This window comes from Rhincodon typus, chromosome 5, assembly GCF_021869965.1.
Source record: "Rhincodon typus isolate 14 chromosome 5, sRhiTyp1.1, whole genome shotgun sequence".
NCBI lineage: Eukaryota > Metazoa > Chordata > Chondrichthyes > Orectolobiformes > Rhincodontidae > Rhincodon > Rhincodon typus.
Window position 1 is genome coordinate 71,937,218 of NC_063336.1, and position 18,956 is coordinate 71,956,173.

General features: G+C 40.3%; 1 protein-coding gene across 1 annotated transcript in view; it reads right to left on the minus strand.

Moving 5' to 3' along the window:
- The window catches only part of ift172 (intraflagellar transport 172), a 174,366-nt gene that overhangs the window by 127,123 nt on the left and 28,287 nt on the right, over positions 1-18,956 (minus strand). The window contains exons 4-12 of the mRNA XM_048597064.1: positions 16,400-16,406; positions 15,612-15,691; positions 15,083-15,170; positions 13,379-13,593; positions 11,629-11,752; positions 11,252-11,347; positions 6,932-7,093; positions 4,474-4,527; positions 438-541 (exon numbers count right to left, since the gene is read on the minus strand). Of these exons, the coding sequence (XP_048453021.1) occupies positions 438-541; positions 4,474-4,527; positions 6,932-7,093; positions 11,252-11,347; positions 11,629-11,752; positions 13,379-13,593; positions 15,083-15,170; positions 15,612-15,691; positions 16,400-16,406 (930 nt within the window). The remainder of the gene's footprint in view (positions 1-437; positions 542-4,473; positions 4,528-6,931; positions 7,094-11,251; positions 11,348-11,628; positions 11,753-13,378; positions 13,594-15,082; positions 15,171-15,611; positions 15,692-16,399; positions 16,407-18,956) is intronic.

Genomic DNA, 18,956 nt, shown 5'->3' on the forward strand with positions numbered 1-18,956 from the left:
TCTGCTCCTATGACGCTGCTTGGCCTGCTGTGTTCATCCAGCTCTGCGCCTTGTTGTCTCGGATTCTCCAGCATCTGCAGTTCCTGCTATCTCTAATTATTGAATGCCCTACTTTCCAAGATAGACATGCAAATTAGTACTGATTTTACTCCACAGAGGCCAGTATCCTGTTATCAAGTCGCCGTTTATTTACACTGGAGAGTCCTTGACAAGATCCAATTTCCTCAGATCCAGCACTCAGAGTGAACAGAACCTCTGACATTCCTGTTTATATCTGTCAGCCAGCTCCCTGATTGAATTAACAGCCTCAATCAGGAAACTCATATTCTATGAGGTCTACCTGGCTGACCTCATTACAATCACTACAAGTACAACATTAGAAAGAGAAAACAGTAAGTAAATGAGACAAAACAGAAAAACTTAGACATGAGTCACACCTGATTAAGTGAGGGTTCATGAACTCTGTTCTAACAGATCCCAAAATGTCATTGTTGCCATATTCCACAAGTGTCAATTCACCAGCATTGAAGATCATGCACACCTGAAAGAAAAATGACCATCAAATACAAACCACACATCTTCTATAGTCAGCTGTTTCCTACAATGAAATGTTTTACGTGAAGTGTTGAAGTGTGCTTGTTATTTGAGCTGCTTCTTCAAAATACTGGGTTCATGGTTTATAATTCATTGCTGCGAATGAGTAAAATGCAAAATTTGACCACTATGAACATATTTAGTACTTAGTAACTTATCCCTCATGGGTGAGGATGATTGTCTGCTCTAAGTCCAAAGATGGCTGATGAGGTTAATTTGGGATCAGCAGACTTTATGGCATGTAAGGCATATTTCGTCATGTGAGATATCTGGCTGTGTATTATTTTAGGTCATGGCTTGTTCTTTTCTTCACTCTTGCTTTTCTTCTTCATTCTGTTGTCAGTGGATCAAAATGGTGGGACTCTGCACAGACTCCACCTCTATGTAGTGTGATCCAGGGCAATGGTTCTCTCAAGTTAACGACAAACACATTTCCTCATGTTTGCCTTTAGCATATCCTTTAAGTGCTTTACCTGTTCTCTAGTGCATCTGCCCTAACTGATCTTTGAGAAGACCACCTGCTTTGGGAGCTTGTTATGCAGTATCCAAACTGTACGCAAACGCCAGCAAAGATGATAACATGATCACCCCATTTTGCTTGTGAAGGTGATGCATCTTTGTCCCAGTTGGTATGCAGGATTCTCTACAGGCAACACTGTTTGTATGACTCCAGTGAATGCGTACTCGTGATGTTTCAGCCCCATACTATAAATCATAGTCATAGAGTTTTACAGCATGCAAACATTCCGTTAGACCCATCATATCTGTGTTGGTCATCAAGCATCTATCTACTCTAGACCCATTTTCCCGCATTTGGCACATAGCCTTGAATGCTGAGGAGTTTTAAGTGTTCATCAAAATACTTAAGTGTTATGATGATTCCCACCTCTAAGACCATTTCAGGCAGTGAGTTCCAGGTAGCCACACTCTATTGGGGAAAATATTCTTCCTGAAATCCCATCTAAACCTCCTGCACCTTACCTTAACTCTACACCTCTACACCAAAGGGAAAGGTTTCTTCCTATCTATCCGATCTACATCCCTCAATTTTGTACATCTCAATCAGGTTCCCCTCAGCCTTCTTTGCTCTTTGGAACTCATACATTCCAGCCCAGACAACATCCTGGTGAATTTCCTCTGCACCCTCCCTAGAGTAATCGTACTCTTCTGAAAGCATGGCGACCAGAACTGCACACAGTTCTCCTGCCTAACGCTGAACTAATACCTTATATAGATCCATCATAATCTCCTTGCTCTTGTATTCTATATCTCAACTTATAAAGGCAAGAATCCCGTCTTAGCCGACTTATCCACCAGTCTTGTTGCCTTCAAGGATTTGTGAACATGTACCCCAAGGTCCTTCTGCTCCCCTGTACTTCCTAGGGTTCTACCATTCATTGTGTATTTCCTTGCTTTACTAGTTCTCCCAAAACGCAACATGTCACACACTTCAGAGTTAAATTCCATTTACCATTGTTCAGCCTATCTGACCAGCTCACTACATCATCTTGTAGTCTAAGGCTTTCCTGCTTGTGATTTGCCACACAAACAATTTTTGTGCAATCCATGAACTTACTGATCATACTACCTACATTCACTTCTACATCATTAATGTACATTATAATTAGCAAATAACCCAGCACCAAACCCTGTGGTATGTCACTGGACACAGGCTTCCAGTCATAAAAATATCCTTCAACCATCACCCTCATCCTTTTTCCACTAAACCAATATTAGATCCAATTTGCCAAATACCCTGGATCCCATGGGCTCTTATCTTCTTGACGAGTGCCCCATGCGAGACTTTATCAAAGAACTTACTGAATTCCATGTAGATACATCAACTGCATTACCCTTGTCTATACATGTAGTTATCTCCTTGATGAAATCAATAAAATTTGTCAGTCATGAACCCCCTCACAAAACCACGCTGAGTATTCTTTATTAATCTCTCTCACTCCAAGTGGAGATTAATTATGTCCTCAGGATTTTTAGACTCACTAGCCTATAATTCCCTGATTCATTCCTACCAGTCTTCTTGAGTAATGGTACCACATTAGCTGTGCCTTCAATACTTTGGCACCTCTCCTCTGGTCAGAAAGGATTTGAAAATTAATGTCAGGCCCCCTGCAATTTCCTCCCACAGCAGCCAGAGATAAATCTAATCTGGGCCTGGGGAACTTTTTCCAAATTTAAACAAATTAAACCTGCCAATATCTCCTTTCTCTCAATTGCAATTCGTTTGAGTGTATCACAGGTCTCTCTCTGATTCCTGGCTGCACATTGTCCTTTTCAATAATGAACATGGATGCAATGTTTTCACTTAAAACCTCATCTACGTCTTTCAGCTCCACACACAGTTTGCCACTTTGATCCCTAATGAGTTTTACTCCTTCCCCGGTTATCATCTTGCCCCAAGTAAACCTATAATATGCCTTTGGATTTTCCTTTACTTCATTCTCCGTTTTTTTTTGCCCTATTTTTGTTTACTCAATTTCCTTTTTAAACAACCCCTTGGACTTTCTATATGTGTCCAAGGCTTCTGGTGTTTTGAGCCCTCAGTACCTACTATACGTTTCCCTTTCTTCCTTTTTCCAAACCTGTACATTCCTCAATATCCAGGGTTCTCTGTACTTGTTGGTCCCACATTTCACCCTTTTGGGAACATGATGGTCCTGTATTCTCACTATTTCCTTTCTGAAAGACTCCCACTGTGCTGATGTATATTTTTCTGTAGGTAGCTACTCCCAGCCCACTTTGGCTAGATCTTGTCTTATCACATTAAAGTCAAACCTACCCGAATTCAGAACTTTCATTTCTGGTGCATTTTTGACTTTTCTATGACTACTTAAATCTTACTGAGTTATGGTCACTATCATTGAAATCTTCTCGCACTGACACATTTGCCACTATAAAATAATAAAAGATGTAAACAAGGATGAAAGTATAGATGCAGTAATTGGATTTTGGGAGAGTTTATGATAAGGAAATTCATCAAAAGTGTTGGAGAAAATCTGGAGCCTGGCACTGAAACTAGTGTGCTGAAGCGCAATTAAATAGAACAGGAGGACAGAAGCCAGAGCGCCTCGGTGAATGGGAAGTATCCCGGGTTGGATGACTCATGTTTCACAGGGCTTGGTGCTGAAATTTTATCCTTTAACATTTATATAAACCAGCTGGAAGACAGTACGGGAGGCTTCATCTCAAATTATGCAGATGACTCCAATGAATTGTTAAGGCAGTGTTGGAAAAGGACAAACTACAGGTGAATCGAGAGTGCTTGACGGATGCAGAAATTATTGATAGATATATTTTACTACTACAAAGAATGTGCATTTATACTACATCTGTACTCCAAGTTACTTAAATTACAGCAGTAATGAAAAATAATTAAAAAAGGAAAGAAAACCAAGTAGAATCAACAAATGATCAGAAAAAATGGTTAGAGTGTAATGCAAAACAGGAAAATAAAAGAAACCTAAAATCTCCAAATTCCTGTTACTGCTGCCAGTTAATTTGTGCTAGATGTATGTTGTGAATTAAGCCTTGACTAAAGAATTAAAACTCAACTTTGGCAACATTTGGTATAAAATCCCTGTGGTTGGGGTTTGATATAGTAGGAAGACCATCATTCTTGTTCAAAATTTAAATGTCAGCATATGCAGTAAGCAGCATATGTTTCCTCAGAATCCAACTTTTCTTGCATTCTACAATATATACCAGATACCTTCTAGTGGAAAATGAGTATTTCAATGCCACCTTTGGAGAAACTTCTCATTATGAGTTTAACAAGAATAACATGAATCATGCTTCATATATGTAAAGAACAAGATTATGTTTGAGTCACTTGATACAATTTCAAAGTGAAGCAAAACTTACATTTTCATTATCAAAGTAAAGCTTTTCATTTCCACCAGACCCCTGCCAGGCAACCTGAAACAAATTAGATGTTATAAACATTTTCTCTAGAAATGAGATTATTAACATATTATTAACAAATGTATTCCAATGACAGGATTTACAGGTTGCAGATATGGCACACGACAGAAAATTGAACAAATCACATCTTGGAATCACCACATACAATATTAGGGCTGACTTTATCAGCCTTCTAAGGACAGGCTGGGAAGTGGTGGCCCTGTAATCAATGAGGGAAGGCAGGATTAGGGGTTGGAACACCTACCACCTCTCAGCCACCATAGTATTTCAGTAGCAGTTGAGAAAGTGGAAGATAGCCCTTCCATCCAGAGGTCTACTAAACCATATAAGTGACCAATTAAGGGCCTCTTTCCATTGCCACTGGCATTTTGCCACTTGCAAATGGGTCCTCCACTATGCAAGAAGTTCTCACAACAAGTTTGATGGGGGTCACCCAGCATTAATCATAGAATCACAGAATCCCTAGTGTGGGAGCAGGCCATTTAGCCCATCCACTCCACACTGATCCTCCATAGAGCATCCCACCCAGACCCACCCCCACTACCCTACCCTAAATCTGTAACACTGCATTTCCTATGCTAATCTATCTAGCCTACAGATCCCTGGACACTATGAGCAATTTAGCATGGCCAATTAGAGGAGGCAATGGCCGAGTGGTATTATTGCTGGGCGTTAATCCAGAGACCCAGATAACGTTCTGGAGACCCGCCACGGCAGATGGTGGAATTTGAATTCAATAAAAATTTCTGGAATTAAGAATCTAATAATGACCATTAATCCATTGCCAATTGTCATTCATGTACAAACACTGAAAAGCCTTGTATGAAATTCCCATTTGAAGTAAAATTAAATAGTAAATGCCTTATTTGACAAAGTGTACAGAGGAATTTTATCCAGAAACATTCAAATGCTAATACTGGATCACATAATTGCAAAACCAAAATAAATACGTAATGCACGTTTTTATTATTTCACCATCTTGCCTATTGCATCATTCCAAAGAAGACACAGTAAAGAAGTGCTGTTCTGGTGTTAGTTACCATAATGTGCACAGAAACCTCTAAAGTTAGGTCGGCTTCCTTCCAAGCAGATATTTCAGCTAAAATCAAGAACCCACTTATGTAGCAAATACGCAGGTATTAACCAATTCCTACCACTTTGAGATACAATCCATTAGTGTGTCACTTAGTTGTCTCATCATGAACACGAAAAGAATTTTATTCCTTCTTCTAATACTAAATTCATACTTTAAAACTATTTCTGTTATGTTGGTGTAAATGAGACTGTTGAAATCAGCCACAGTTGCCACCTGCTATTTCAGAGAAGAGAACCCTCGGGTGACTGTCCCCGTGTCTGCGTGGGTTTCCTCCGGGTGCTCCGGTTTCCTCCCACAGTCCAAAGAAGAGCAGGCTAGGTGGATTGGCCATTCTAAATTGCCCATAATGTTCAGGGATGTGTAGATTAGGTGGGTTTATAGGGGGCTGGGTCTGGGTGGGATGCTCTGAGGTTTGGTGTGGACTTGTTGGGCCAAAGGGCCTGTAGGGATTCTATTCTATAAAAAAAGCGGGCAGCATGGCGGCTCGGTGGTTAGCACTGCTGCCTCACAGCGCCAGGGACCTGGGTTCGATTCCACCCTCGGGTGACTGTCTGTGTGGAGTTTGCACATTCTCGCCATGTCTGTGTGGGTTTCCTCTGGGTGCTCTGGTTTCCTCCCACAGTCCAAAGATGTGCAGGCTAGGTGGATTGGCCATGCTAAATTGCCCATAGTGTTCAGGGATGTGTAGATCAGGTGGGTTATAGGGGATGGGTCTGGGTGGGATGCTCTGAGGATCGGTGTGGACGTGTTGGGCCAAAGGGCCTGTTTCCACACTGTAGGGATTCTATGAACCAGATTATAGTTAAATATCCTGGTAGCGCCATCTAGCCTTCCATTGATGGTTAACAAAGGCCTGCTGGTTCCTACAGAACAGCAGCCAAGCAGCAAGACTGTCGAGAACAGGGTTGAAAATTTGGAAGACAAATAAAAACAAAATGAGACAGTCAGACCTTCTCTAACTAGTCACAAGTCAAAGAAATGCACTTCAGTGATAAGTCTGAGAATTAGCCACATATCCAGGGGCATCAACATGCTCAGGCACAATCCCTGTGCAAGATCACACTCAATGCAGTTTTCAGATGCGTACTGGGGCTGAAAGAAACAGAGAGTGGAACTGTCATGGACCCAATTATCTGAAGAGAGGGAAAGTACATAACCTCAATCCCAGCCTATTCTTAATGTACATTATAACAATAAAAGGCAAGTCACACAGATTGAAAGAAATGGAATATACTCTTCCAAGCTGGAAAAAGGAGTTGCCGAATATACCTCCCAAAGTTGATGTTTAAACTCACATGTTACCTCACTAAGCTTGTTGGTTGCCAAGTCTCCGAGAAGTAATGTGTCAGTGCTATGAGCCACCAGGTAGCGATCTTTTCCCATGATCTTCACTTCATCAATTTCATACCCATAGTGAGACTTCAACACGACTCTGGTACCAGTCGAAAGGTTCCTTACTATAACCTAATTGGGGAAAAAATAAAACATAAAGTCTATTCCTACTTTCTTTTATTTGGTTAACTTTATGAATTATTTCAAATGAACAGTATACTTACATATCAAAGAAATAAAATTGAATCCAGTTTATACAATTCATAAGTACATTCAATAACTTAAAAGTCATAATTGTAAGACCTGTTGCCTGTACCATGCAAGGTAATACTCAAGGATGCAACATAGCCATAGAGTCATACAGCACGGAAACAGAACCTTCGGTCCAACCAGTCCATGCCGAACATAATCGCAAACTAAGCTAGTCCCACTTACCTGCTCCTGGCCCATATCCCTCCAAATCTTTCCTATTCATGTACTTATCCAAATGTCTTTTAAACTTAATTGTACCTAAATCCACCACTTTCTCAGGAAGTTCATTCCACATGAGAATCACCCTCTATGTAAAACACTTGACCCTCATCTTTTTTTAAATGTCTCTCCCCTCACCTTAAAAATGTGCCCCCTAGTCTTGAAATTCCCCCATCCTCAGGAAAAGACAATGACCATTAACTCTATCTATACCCCTCATTATGTTATAAACTTCAACAGGATCACATTTCAACCTCCTACACCCCAGTGAAAAAAATCCCAGCCTATCCAACCTCTCTTTATAACTCAAACCTCACATATGCAGCAACATCCTAGTAAATCTCTTCCGAACCCTCTCCAGCTTAATAATATCCTTCCTATGACTGGGCAGCCAGAAGTGGACACAGTGTTCCAGAAGACGTCTCACCAATGTCCTATACAATCTCAACATGACTTTCCAACTCCTATTATTAAATTGCGGGAGGGAGGGAGGAAGAAAAGAGAAGAAATGGAAGTTGAAATAACTCCACAGGGGCTTGTATCCCGTCTCCAAGTCACCCTTTATTTACACGTACAAAGCTCTTGGTACTGATCCAGCTCCCTCAGAACGAGCTGTCAGAGTGACTAGATGTCTGACACCCTGTTTTTATCTCTCAGCCTTGGCTCCCTGATTGGATCAGATTAACAGCCCCAATCAGGGAACTCATATTCTACAAGGTTCATCTGGCTGACCTGAATACAATCACTACATTCCTCCCCCTCGGAGTCCGAGGGCATCGGCCTGTTCATTTTCTTGTGGCTCCTCCTGGGCATAGTAGCATTAGGCCAGGTACCTCCAACCCTGCCTCAGATACGGGCAGCATGTAACACTCAGTAGCTCGCCATTTGCGCCCGGAGTGTCTCGGAAAAAATTAATTCTCTTCTTCAGGTGGCAAAGGCATCGAGGCAATGGCATCCGCCATATCCATTCACATTCGAAGGTATCTTCAACGCTTGATGGAGAGGAAGAACCCATAGCTTCCACCAGTCATTCCGACTGTTCTAAGGATCCGGACATGTTTCGCTCTTGCCCTATTTGCGAGATTGCAGCTTTCATATGGTCCATGTGCCTATTCAGGACCATTGCACCTTCCCAAACTTGTGACATCACTGGACCTGACCTCGCAACAACCATGCCATGCAGGGCCATTCCCAACGTTCCAACAGCAAACATCATCTCCTGAAGTAAACTGTCTCTCTCATTTGGCAGACTCTTGTGTCAGGCACTGGGTTTCCTGATGCTATTTCACCATACCTCTCACGTCCAGGAAGATCAGATTTAACCTGGTGCAAGAGCCTTCTCCCCATTAGCAATTCTGCTGGAGTTATCCCTGTAGCTGCATGAGGGGTAGCCCTATAATCAAATAGAAACCAGGGCAATTCGTTGTCTAGTGAAGATGTTGGCTGTTTCTTCAAGCCTGTCTTCAAAGTTTGGACTGCTTTTTCTGCCAAACCATTGGATGATGGATGGTACGGAGCTGTCCTTATATGTCAAATGCCACTCAACTTTAAGAAATACTCAAATTCCCTGCTGGTAAACAATGGTGTCTTCTACGACAATCAGTGGTAACTGAACCACCTGCTTCTCATAAGATACCACAACCAAAGTTGTATCCTTAATCTGTAAAGGTTCCCAATGTGAGTTCTCAGTCTAGCCAAAGTCTTACACAAACTGAAGGGTTGGAGTCCCAAGTGAATTTTCATAGAATCATAGAATAGAATCCCTACAGTGTGGAAACAGGCACTTTGGCCCAACAAGTCCACACCGACCCTCAGCGCATCCCACCCAGACCCATCCCCCTATAACCCACCTAATCTACACATCCCTGAACACTATGGGCAATTTAGCACTAGTGTTCAGGGATGTGTAGATTAGGTGGATTATAGGGGGATGGGTCTGGGTGTGATGCTGTGAGAGTCGGTGTGGACTTGTTGGGCCAAAGGGCCTATTTTCACACTGTAGGGAGTCTAAGTCACTAAATAAATCCACCTAGCCTGCACATCTTTGGACTGTGGGAAGAAACTGGAGCACCCAGAGGAAACCCACACAGACACGGGGAGAATGTGCAAACTCCACACAGACAATCACCCAAGGGTGGAATCAAACCCGGGTCCCTGGCGCTGTGAGGCAGCAGTGCTAACCACTGAGTTAAAGACTGGTTCTGCGACCACTGAAACATGCCAGTCTCAACCTCATTAGAACTGGGTGACCATTTAACCAGATGTTTATTTTGATTGGTTCTGATTTGGATTTTGCTAAGCAATTTAATTGCTCCAAACCAGATGTAGGTGGACTTTCCAGGGTGTGCATTCCCCTGGATACCGACCTATGAGTTCTGTTATTTAGATTAGGTCAAGTAGGACTGCTTTGCTGTCTTGAGACCGCATGCCAGCAGTAACCACAATGGCTTGCTAGCTCAAATCCTCAATAAAATTTTAACTGTTTGGCCGAGGCTTGGCTTTGTTTTGGGGTTTTTCTGTGGGCTGACCTGGAGACCCTCTATTCAGGACATATATTCTGAGTGAGGCTATGTAATTGCCTTCACTCAAATGGTGTTCCCCAAACTCAGTCGGACTGGTGAGGGTGTCCACTTCCATTGGAATACCCTGAACTCATATGCTCCACTTGCCGCATTTTCCAAGGATCCTAATAACCAAAAAAGCTGTGGGTCCACAAGCTGTCAGGAGAATCACTCGCTGTTTTCCATCTGTCCCAACGTCATTTGCCCCAAAAAAAAAACACATTCTTTCCACATACTGGGCCCAGTCTTCGACAGTGGGGTCGAACGAGTCAAGCTTCCCAAATAATGACATGATGCATGCAATACTTACCCCAACTCAAAGATGACTGTTACATGTGAATTTCTTCACTTTACTCTCATCATCACAGAAATTACTCCACAGAAGCTGGTATCCCATCACCAAGTCATCCTTTATTTATACATGGAAAATCCTTGACACTGATCCAGCTCCCTCAGAGCAACAGGATGTCTGACACTCCTGTTTTTGTGGAGTTTAGAAGAGAACTCACCTGCACTGCAATTCAGTGTAACATGCTATCAACAAATTTGGTAGTGGTGGAATTCGAAACCACGCGTCCTTAGCAACTAGAGCCTAAATCCAACTCCTTAGACCACTCAGCCATGCTATCAGGCTTCCTGTTTTTAACTGTCAGCCAGGCTCCCTGGCTGAACCAGATTAACAACTCCAAACAGGGAACTCATATTCTATGAGGGCCACCTGGCTGACCTCGTTACAATCACTACTGAAGGAAAGAAGAACAGAAACAGAAGAAAATGCAGAGTTAATCTACACACAGCAAGCTCCCAAAAATATCAATGTGATTTTGACCAGATAATCTTTCCTTGTGATGCTGATTGAGGAATAAGTTTTGCTTAGGACACTGGGGAGACCTCCTCTATTATTCTTCAAAATAATGCCATAGCGAATAAAGGGCCTCTGTTTAACATTGCATCTGAAAAACAGCACCTCTGACAGTATATTAACTTAGATGTTTGGGTTCAACTTATTGAAACAGTGTTAACTATTAGGCTGAAAATAAACAAAGTCTACATGAAAATCAAATGTTTCAAATATAGTCTTCCCTTGGACTGTGTAATGGGAGGGGGCTTGGCTTATTAAATCTTGTAAAAATATAAATTTTGTCTTGTTGAGTAACGTATAACTATTTTGTTATTCATTTATAAATACAAATTCCAAAAACTTACTCATTATAGTGCACCATGAATAGTGAAAGGAAAGTACATCTTTGCTACCTACCTGGCTGAGCCCAACATATGTCATTTCAAATTTGTTCTTGTAAATAGATCTACGCAAACAGCAATCAAATTGTTCCACACCTCCACAAAGTGTGCCCTGAAATTTAAACACACAGGACATGTAAGATTTTTCTCTTTACCAGTTATAAAATATAAGCTAACTGTATGAAAAATACACATTTATTTTTGCTAAAACGGAGTGTGTCCCACCATAAATACATCCCATAGTAGAGGTAAAATATTTTTCTTAAACTATCTAGCAGTTACTCTTCAAGTCATTACATTTAAGTTTCACGTACACAAATGGATTTACCAAAATTTTTCTTTAAAAAGTTAATAAATATTTTTGATGAAGTAGATTTATCTTTAAATACTAACCGCACATAGTCTGGAACCATCTTTTTTCCAAGCTAAGGCAGTAATAGTGTAAAGATTTGGGATCTCCTTTGGTCTTGACTCATCCCATGCATTTCTACGAGGACTCCAGTTTAGTACTCTCAGCCTGCAAAAAGCCACCGGGTTTAGGCCATTGACTGAAAATAAATTAATACTTGACAATGTTCAAAACATACAGAAATTATTTTCATACACAAAAAATGCATTTTCATGATCAATTTAATAGACCAGAAGCCTAGTGTAATTGTCTCCACTTAATTTAATTTCTGTATCAATTAGATACAGCATAACAAGAAAATTACCAAAATATAGATTAGTCTGTCAAATATTCTGCTCTAAAGTCAGTGTGTTTGATGTATCATTTTCTGTATTCATCCTAGATGCTTCATTTTTTGCGTGATGTGTGTTTGTAGTATAAATGTAATCTGGAGAAAATGAACGGGTTTATTGTTTGCCTTGAGCATACTCTCATTTGTAAAGCTAATCTTCTGGATTTTTAAACCAATGCACATTATCTATAATGCTGTCCCTTTTGATCTAATTGCAAAAGTATAAAGAGAATACTGAATACCACGTTGTACATAAAATCCCAGATAATTTGATATCAAGTGCCAGTTTACCTATGAAGGTCGGATTATGTGTTATATAGAACAAAAATAAAGCAATTACAAAGCTGCACTTGACTCAAAACAAAATGAGCATGCAACAATTTGAATCATCCCTTTAAAAAAAACATTTTTTTATTACACTTATTCAGCTCTGCTACTTCAAAACGCTTTTTAGTTCAAAGATGTAGGAGAGAAAAGTGTTCATTTGTTATTGTATTTTTTATTGCTGAATCACTGCTCTACAGAATTAGAAATTCCTGGTAATATCTAATGATTGAAGAAGTCATCATCTTAATTACTACTCACATTTTGAAGTGGGAAAACTGGCTTGAATAAAGGACTACAAGTCGAGCATTATGAACTTAGATCAATTCAAACATATTGGTCCAAATGTGAAAATCACACCTATATCAGACTTGCCCATGTCCACTTAATGTTAATAACATATCTTACTGCAAGTTCTTAAAATTATAGAATCCCTGCATTACAGAAAGAAGCCATTCAGCACACTCAATGTGCACCAACTCTCCAAAGAGCATACCACATTTAACATGGCCAAGCTACCTAGCCTGCACATCTTTGGACTGTGGGAGGAAACTGGAGCACCCTGCAGAAACCTAGTGGGTGTGTCGGATAAAAGCATCAGCTGAGCTTCTGATCATAGTTCAACGAATGACATGAAAATGTACATGCAAGAATATTAGAAAAAAAAAAGTCAATGTGGCCACGATGCTTTGCCTTTGGTTGAATCTCAATGCCTATGTTCCATACAAAGAATGTCCACTGAATTAAGAACCAGAGTAATTGCTCTCAGAAAAGAAGAAGTGAAGGAAAGTGTGAGATGATCATTGAAATTAGAATAAGAGCAACACATTATGGTCGTAATTTCACCAACCTATATAGGGAATTTAAACTGGGATGCACACCATTTTAGCCTCCACTCCCTGCCCTGCCGCCATCTTCCCGAATTCAAAAAGCAGGGAGAATATTGGGACTAATATTAGTACATTGTATAGAACTTCCAGGGCAAGGATTTTATTTAAATCCTTTACTGGCACCAATTTTGCTAAAACAACAAAATGAAATAAAACTTACTGATTTGCTTACTTTCTTTATCATTTTACCTGTCATAACTGCCGATGACTATCGACTGTCCACTAGGACTAGTGGCAGCTACTGCGAACTCCTTTTCCGTAGCATCACGGCCATAATCAAACTGCTGGATAATATGGCCCTCCTTTCCATAGGCAATGATTTTCTTATCACATCCAGCAGCCACAATGCTGTTTACAGCCCAAGCTAAGGCATAAGGTGGACAGCAGTGTGTTGCTAGTTTTCCCTGAAACAAAAAAGTTGTGTTTCATTGTTAGGGTACCATTTTACTCAATGAGCTGGTAAATTCATTTGTTGTAACCTTCCAAAATTTCCTAGATCCTGGAAAGGTTCCAATGAACTGGAAAACCACAAACTTAGTGACCCTATTCGATAAAGAAGGAAGACGGAAAGCACGTACTTAAAAGGTGAGTTAGCTTAACATCTGACATTAGGATATTGCTGGAACCCATCAATTAGGCAGCAGCATAATGTAACCAGAGAAAACATGTTTGTATTAGGATTCATATATGATGTAACAAGCAGGATGATAAAGGAGAACCAGTAGATTTGCTGCGATGAGACCTGCACGAAAGGTTACTTCACATGAGTTCATGCTGTTGGGCTTAATATTTTAGCATGCATAGAGAATTTAACTAACAGAAAAGAGAGTGTCATGGTAAATGGGTCATTTTCATGTCAAGCAGTTACAAGTCAGGTGCCAGTGTTGGGACCTCAACTACAATTTATATTAATTGCTTAGACAAAGGGATCAAGCGTATTGAAGCCAAATTTACAAATACTACCAAGGTGATTAGGAAAGCAAGTTCTAAGGAAAACACATGTGCGCAGGTATTTCAATGGTCACTGGAGTAGCACAGACTGGAGTTGCACATTTGGATCATGTGCACTCCCAGACACAACAGACTTAAAGGAATTGCTCCAGAAATTGAAAATTTTGATAGGTAACTCCCCTAAGATTGGAACCTTGTGAAAGAATCTTTTTTTAAATTCACTCATGGGATGAGGACATCACTGGTTCGGCCAGCATTTATTGCCTATCCCTTGGTGCCCTCAAGAGGTGGTGGTCAACTACTTTCTTCAGCCTCACCAGTCCATGTGATGTAGGCAGAAATTAAAGTCAGAGAGCTTGGAAAGTTCCACTCCAATAAAGTTAATAGTTACACAGGAAAAGTAAGAGAATCTAGTCTAACTCCTGAGTAACAATTAAACAGATGTCCTCTATTTACCACCTGACTACATTCACATAGACCCCTGACAACCATATGTTGTGGACGCCTGAACACAACACAATTCTACAAACTTCACTAGCACCCCTGACTCAATATCATCCCTTGAGACAACCTAAACCTATTCTGGCACTCTGGCACCCTGTGATGCTAGGGACCTCAGGAAAAGGAATGGATCATTCAGCATTTCTAGCACCAACCAATCTGGAATGAACCCTTGGTGTAAATGGTCATTGAGGCAGTAATCAACGCAGAAATTGACCGTGCATTCAGTCTGATGGATATGCTCTGCAGGTCACGTTCTGCCTAAAATTGAAATGAACTAAATATAGGCATGTATTGTGTAACTTGTCAGATCACTTTATGAATGTTCCCTCATGGCTTTTTGAGTTTGTGTGGACTATCTCTATAGATAGAACAGTAAAGCCCACTAGAGGTTGATCACACCATTTTCTTAGCATTCGTGCGTTTAAACTAATAAAATACCTGTGAGTCACCCACTCCTTCATCATCAAAATAGTAACGTACAATTGTGCCATCTGCATGTCCAGATAGAATTCCTTTGCCCGATAAACTGTGAAAGGAATGAATGAAAGTAATAAATAATTTCTACATTAACTTAATGAGTTGAAGAGTAGGATAGAAATTTATTCAACACATGACATTTAAATCACTGTATAAGAAGTGTATGCTAAAAGCACAGGAATCAAAGGAATTCATTTTTGGTTATATCACAATTGGGTAATAGTCAGACCACAGCCAATTAATTGTGTATTTTGCCTTATTTTCTATATGAAAGAAATAAATATCAAGTGGCTTGCAAAACATGATATCAATTCCTTCATCAAATGTTCAGTTTGAACCTTGTGGTCAGAATGGGGCAAGGAAGTGCGGTATCCAAAATAAGATCACCTTGCCATTTATAAAGAGTAAGCTTACAATGTCATACATATGACAAAGAGAAGCCCTCCTCCTTAACAGGATGTCTGGCAGTTACAAAGAAAACAGCACTTACTTTGAAGTCAATGAAACTACGTAAGAATCCGTTCCATAAATGGTTGAAGACTTGTTTGATTTTGTGTTAGCTAAACGAACCTATAATAAGCAGAAACAGTATAAACAGAAAATAGAAAACAAATTTAAAATATTGATTTTAAAATCACATGAATATTTAGAAGAAGGTTATTTCAGTTCCTGTTCATTTATTCAGAAGACATATGACAAAAACAATTGTCTTCAAAACACCACTGCTTGGTACAACTTCATTCAGACCCTCACTCAATTATGCATTTGTTAAAAATGACCAATTACATAAGTTTGTTTGAGTATTTCCTTAAGATAGAAGCAAAATGATATGTTTCTCATTCACTTAAATTGTCACAGAAAATTTCTTCCAAGTATGCATATTCCACTCACACTACAAAAGTTGTAAATTCCATCTTGTATGAAAATATTTAGAGGCAATTTATTGTAACCAGCTTCTTTGAGGCAATCAGGTGACAATTGTACAGTTAAGTTTTAATAATTTATAACGATCACCTGAATCTGAAAAATTAGACTAATACTTTATACCGTTTACTTATATACTTGAGTGCCTTGCTAAGCTATTTCAAAGGATATTCACAATCGTCCATTTAGTTTAAAGCAGAATTGCATGTAGGCCAACGATTGTAAAAGTAGCAAGTTCTCTTTACTGAACAACAGGAAGAAAATTAATTCATTGTTCATGAGTTGGTAGCTCAGTATGTGCCTCAGTTGGTAACACCACCCTGTGAATCACAAGGTTCCGGATTCAAGCCTCACTCTAACCCTTGAGCACAAAAACCAAGATTGATACTCTAATGTAATACTGAGGGAGTATCAGATTGTTAAAGATGCAGTCTTTTGAATGAGACATTAAACCAAGGCCATATCAGCCTCTTGCACATGTAAAAGATTGAGCAGGGGTGTTATCAACAGCATCCTGACCTGGCCAATATTCATCTCTGAATCCACATCACAAAAAACAGATTTTCTGGTCATTCTCATCTTACTGTCTGGTAGAGTTTGTTGAGTACAACTTAGCTGCTGTGTTTTCTACACCCCAACAATATTAGCCACTTCAGATACAGTACTTCATTGGCTGTAAAGCACTTCGAGGCAGGTGGCAGTCATGAAATGTGCTATATAAATGCAAATGCTTTTCTTCTTTTGCCACAGTACCCATTTGAGTCAGCAGGATTTTCAGAAGGCTTTCAGTAAAGTATCACAAAAGACACTAGCATGTAAAATAAAACACATGGGATTGGGCTAGTGTATTGACATGGATAGAGAACTGTTTGGCAGACAGGAAACAAACATAGGAATGAATAGATCTTTTTCTAAGTGACTAGTGGGGGACCACAGGGATCAGTGCTTGACCCTAGCTATTCACAATGTAAACTAATGATTTAGACGAGGGAACTAAATGTCATACCTACAAGTTTGCAGACACTACAAAGCTGGATGGGAGGGTGAACTGCAATGAGGATACAGAAATGTTTCAGTGTGATTTAGACAAGTTGAATGAGTGAGCAAATCGTGGCAGATGTGGTGAAATGTGGATAAATGGGAGGTTATCCATTTTGGTAGCAACAGTAATAAGACAGGTTATTATCTGAATGGAGAGAGAATGAGAAAGGGGAAGTTCAACAAGACCTAGGTGTCCTTGTACATTTGTATACCAGTCACTGAAAGTAAGTATACAAGTGCAGCATGCAGTGAAGAAGGCAAATGGTATGTTGGCCTTTATAGTGACAGGAGAGCATAGGAACAGGAATGTGTTACATACAGGGCTTGGTGAGACCACACCTGGAGTACTGTATGCAGATTTGGTCTCCTTATCTAAGTATGGATTTTCTGGCTGTGGAGGGAGTGTAATGAAGGTTCACCAAACTGTTTCTGTGGGGTGGCAGCACTGACATATGAAGAAAGACTGGATCAGTTAGGACAATATTCAATACAGTTTAGAAGAGTGTGGGGGAGGTCTCATAGAAGCTTATAAAATTCTAACAGGACTAACAAGACTAACAGGGTAAATGCAGGAAGGATGTTCCTGATGCCTGGGGAGTCCACAGCCAAAGGTTACAGTCCAAGGATATGGGCAGGCCAGTAGGAGAAGTTGAATATAGAAAAGGTGAAATCCACAGTAAGTCTCTCTCTACACTGCCCAACATTTTGAGAACATGGAAAGTAAGATGTTCTGAACTGAAATTTGTGTAAAATTAGAAATATTTTTGCGCCACAATCATGCAAGACAATTAAATACAGGAACTGAATTAGGCCATTTGTCACACCGAATCAGTTCCACCATTTGTTCATGGCTGACACGTTTCTCAACCTCACTCTCCTGCCTTCTCCCCATAACCCTCAATCCCCTTACCAATAAAGAACCTATCTCTGGCTTAAATACACTCAATGACTTGGTCTGCATAGCCTTCTGTAGCTTTGAGTTTCACAGATTGTTATCCACTGGCTGAGGAAATTCCTAATCTTTTTAGTTCAAAGAGTCATCCCTTCACTCTGAGACTGTCGTCAGGTCCTAATCTTTCCTACTAATGGAAACATCTTCTCCACATCCACTTTATCCAGACCTCTCAGTAATCTTCCAGTTTCAATGTGATACACCCCATCCTTCCAAACTCCAAGTACAGACCCAAAGTCCTCAACCGCTCCTCAAATGATAAGTTCTTCATCCTTGGGATCATTCTTCTAAACTTCCTCTGGAATCTCTTCAAGGCCAGCACATCGTTCCTTAGAAATGGCCCCCCAAACTGCTCACAATATTCCAAATGCAGCCTGACCAGCTTTATACAGCCTCAGCAGTACATTTCTGCTCTTATATTCTATCCTAACTGCCAACTAAACCTGAATGTTAACATTGAGAGAATCCTGAAATATGATTCCCAAGTTCCTTTGTGCTTCAGATTTCCGAAGACTTTCCTCATTTAGAAAATAGTCTACATGCCTCTAATTCTTCCTACCGTAGAGCATAACCTCACATCTACCCACATTGTATTCCATCTGCCACTTCCTTGCCTGCTCGCCTAGGCTATCCAAGTCCTTTTGCGACCGCCCAGCTTGCTCAAAACTACCTGTCCCAGTACCTATCTTTGTTTGATCTGCAAACTTAGCAACAATGGTCTAAGTTCCTTTGTCCAGGTCACTAAGGCATAACATGAATAATTGTGGTCCCAACACTAACCCATGCAGAGATAGTAGGAACTGCAGATGCTGGAGAATCCGAGACAACAAGGTGCAGAGCTGGATGAACACAGCAGGCTAAGCAGCATCGTAGGAGCAGAAAGGCTGACGTTTTGGGCCTAGACCCTTCATCAGAAAA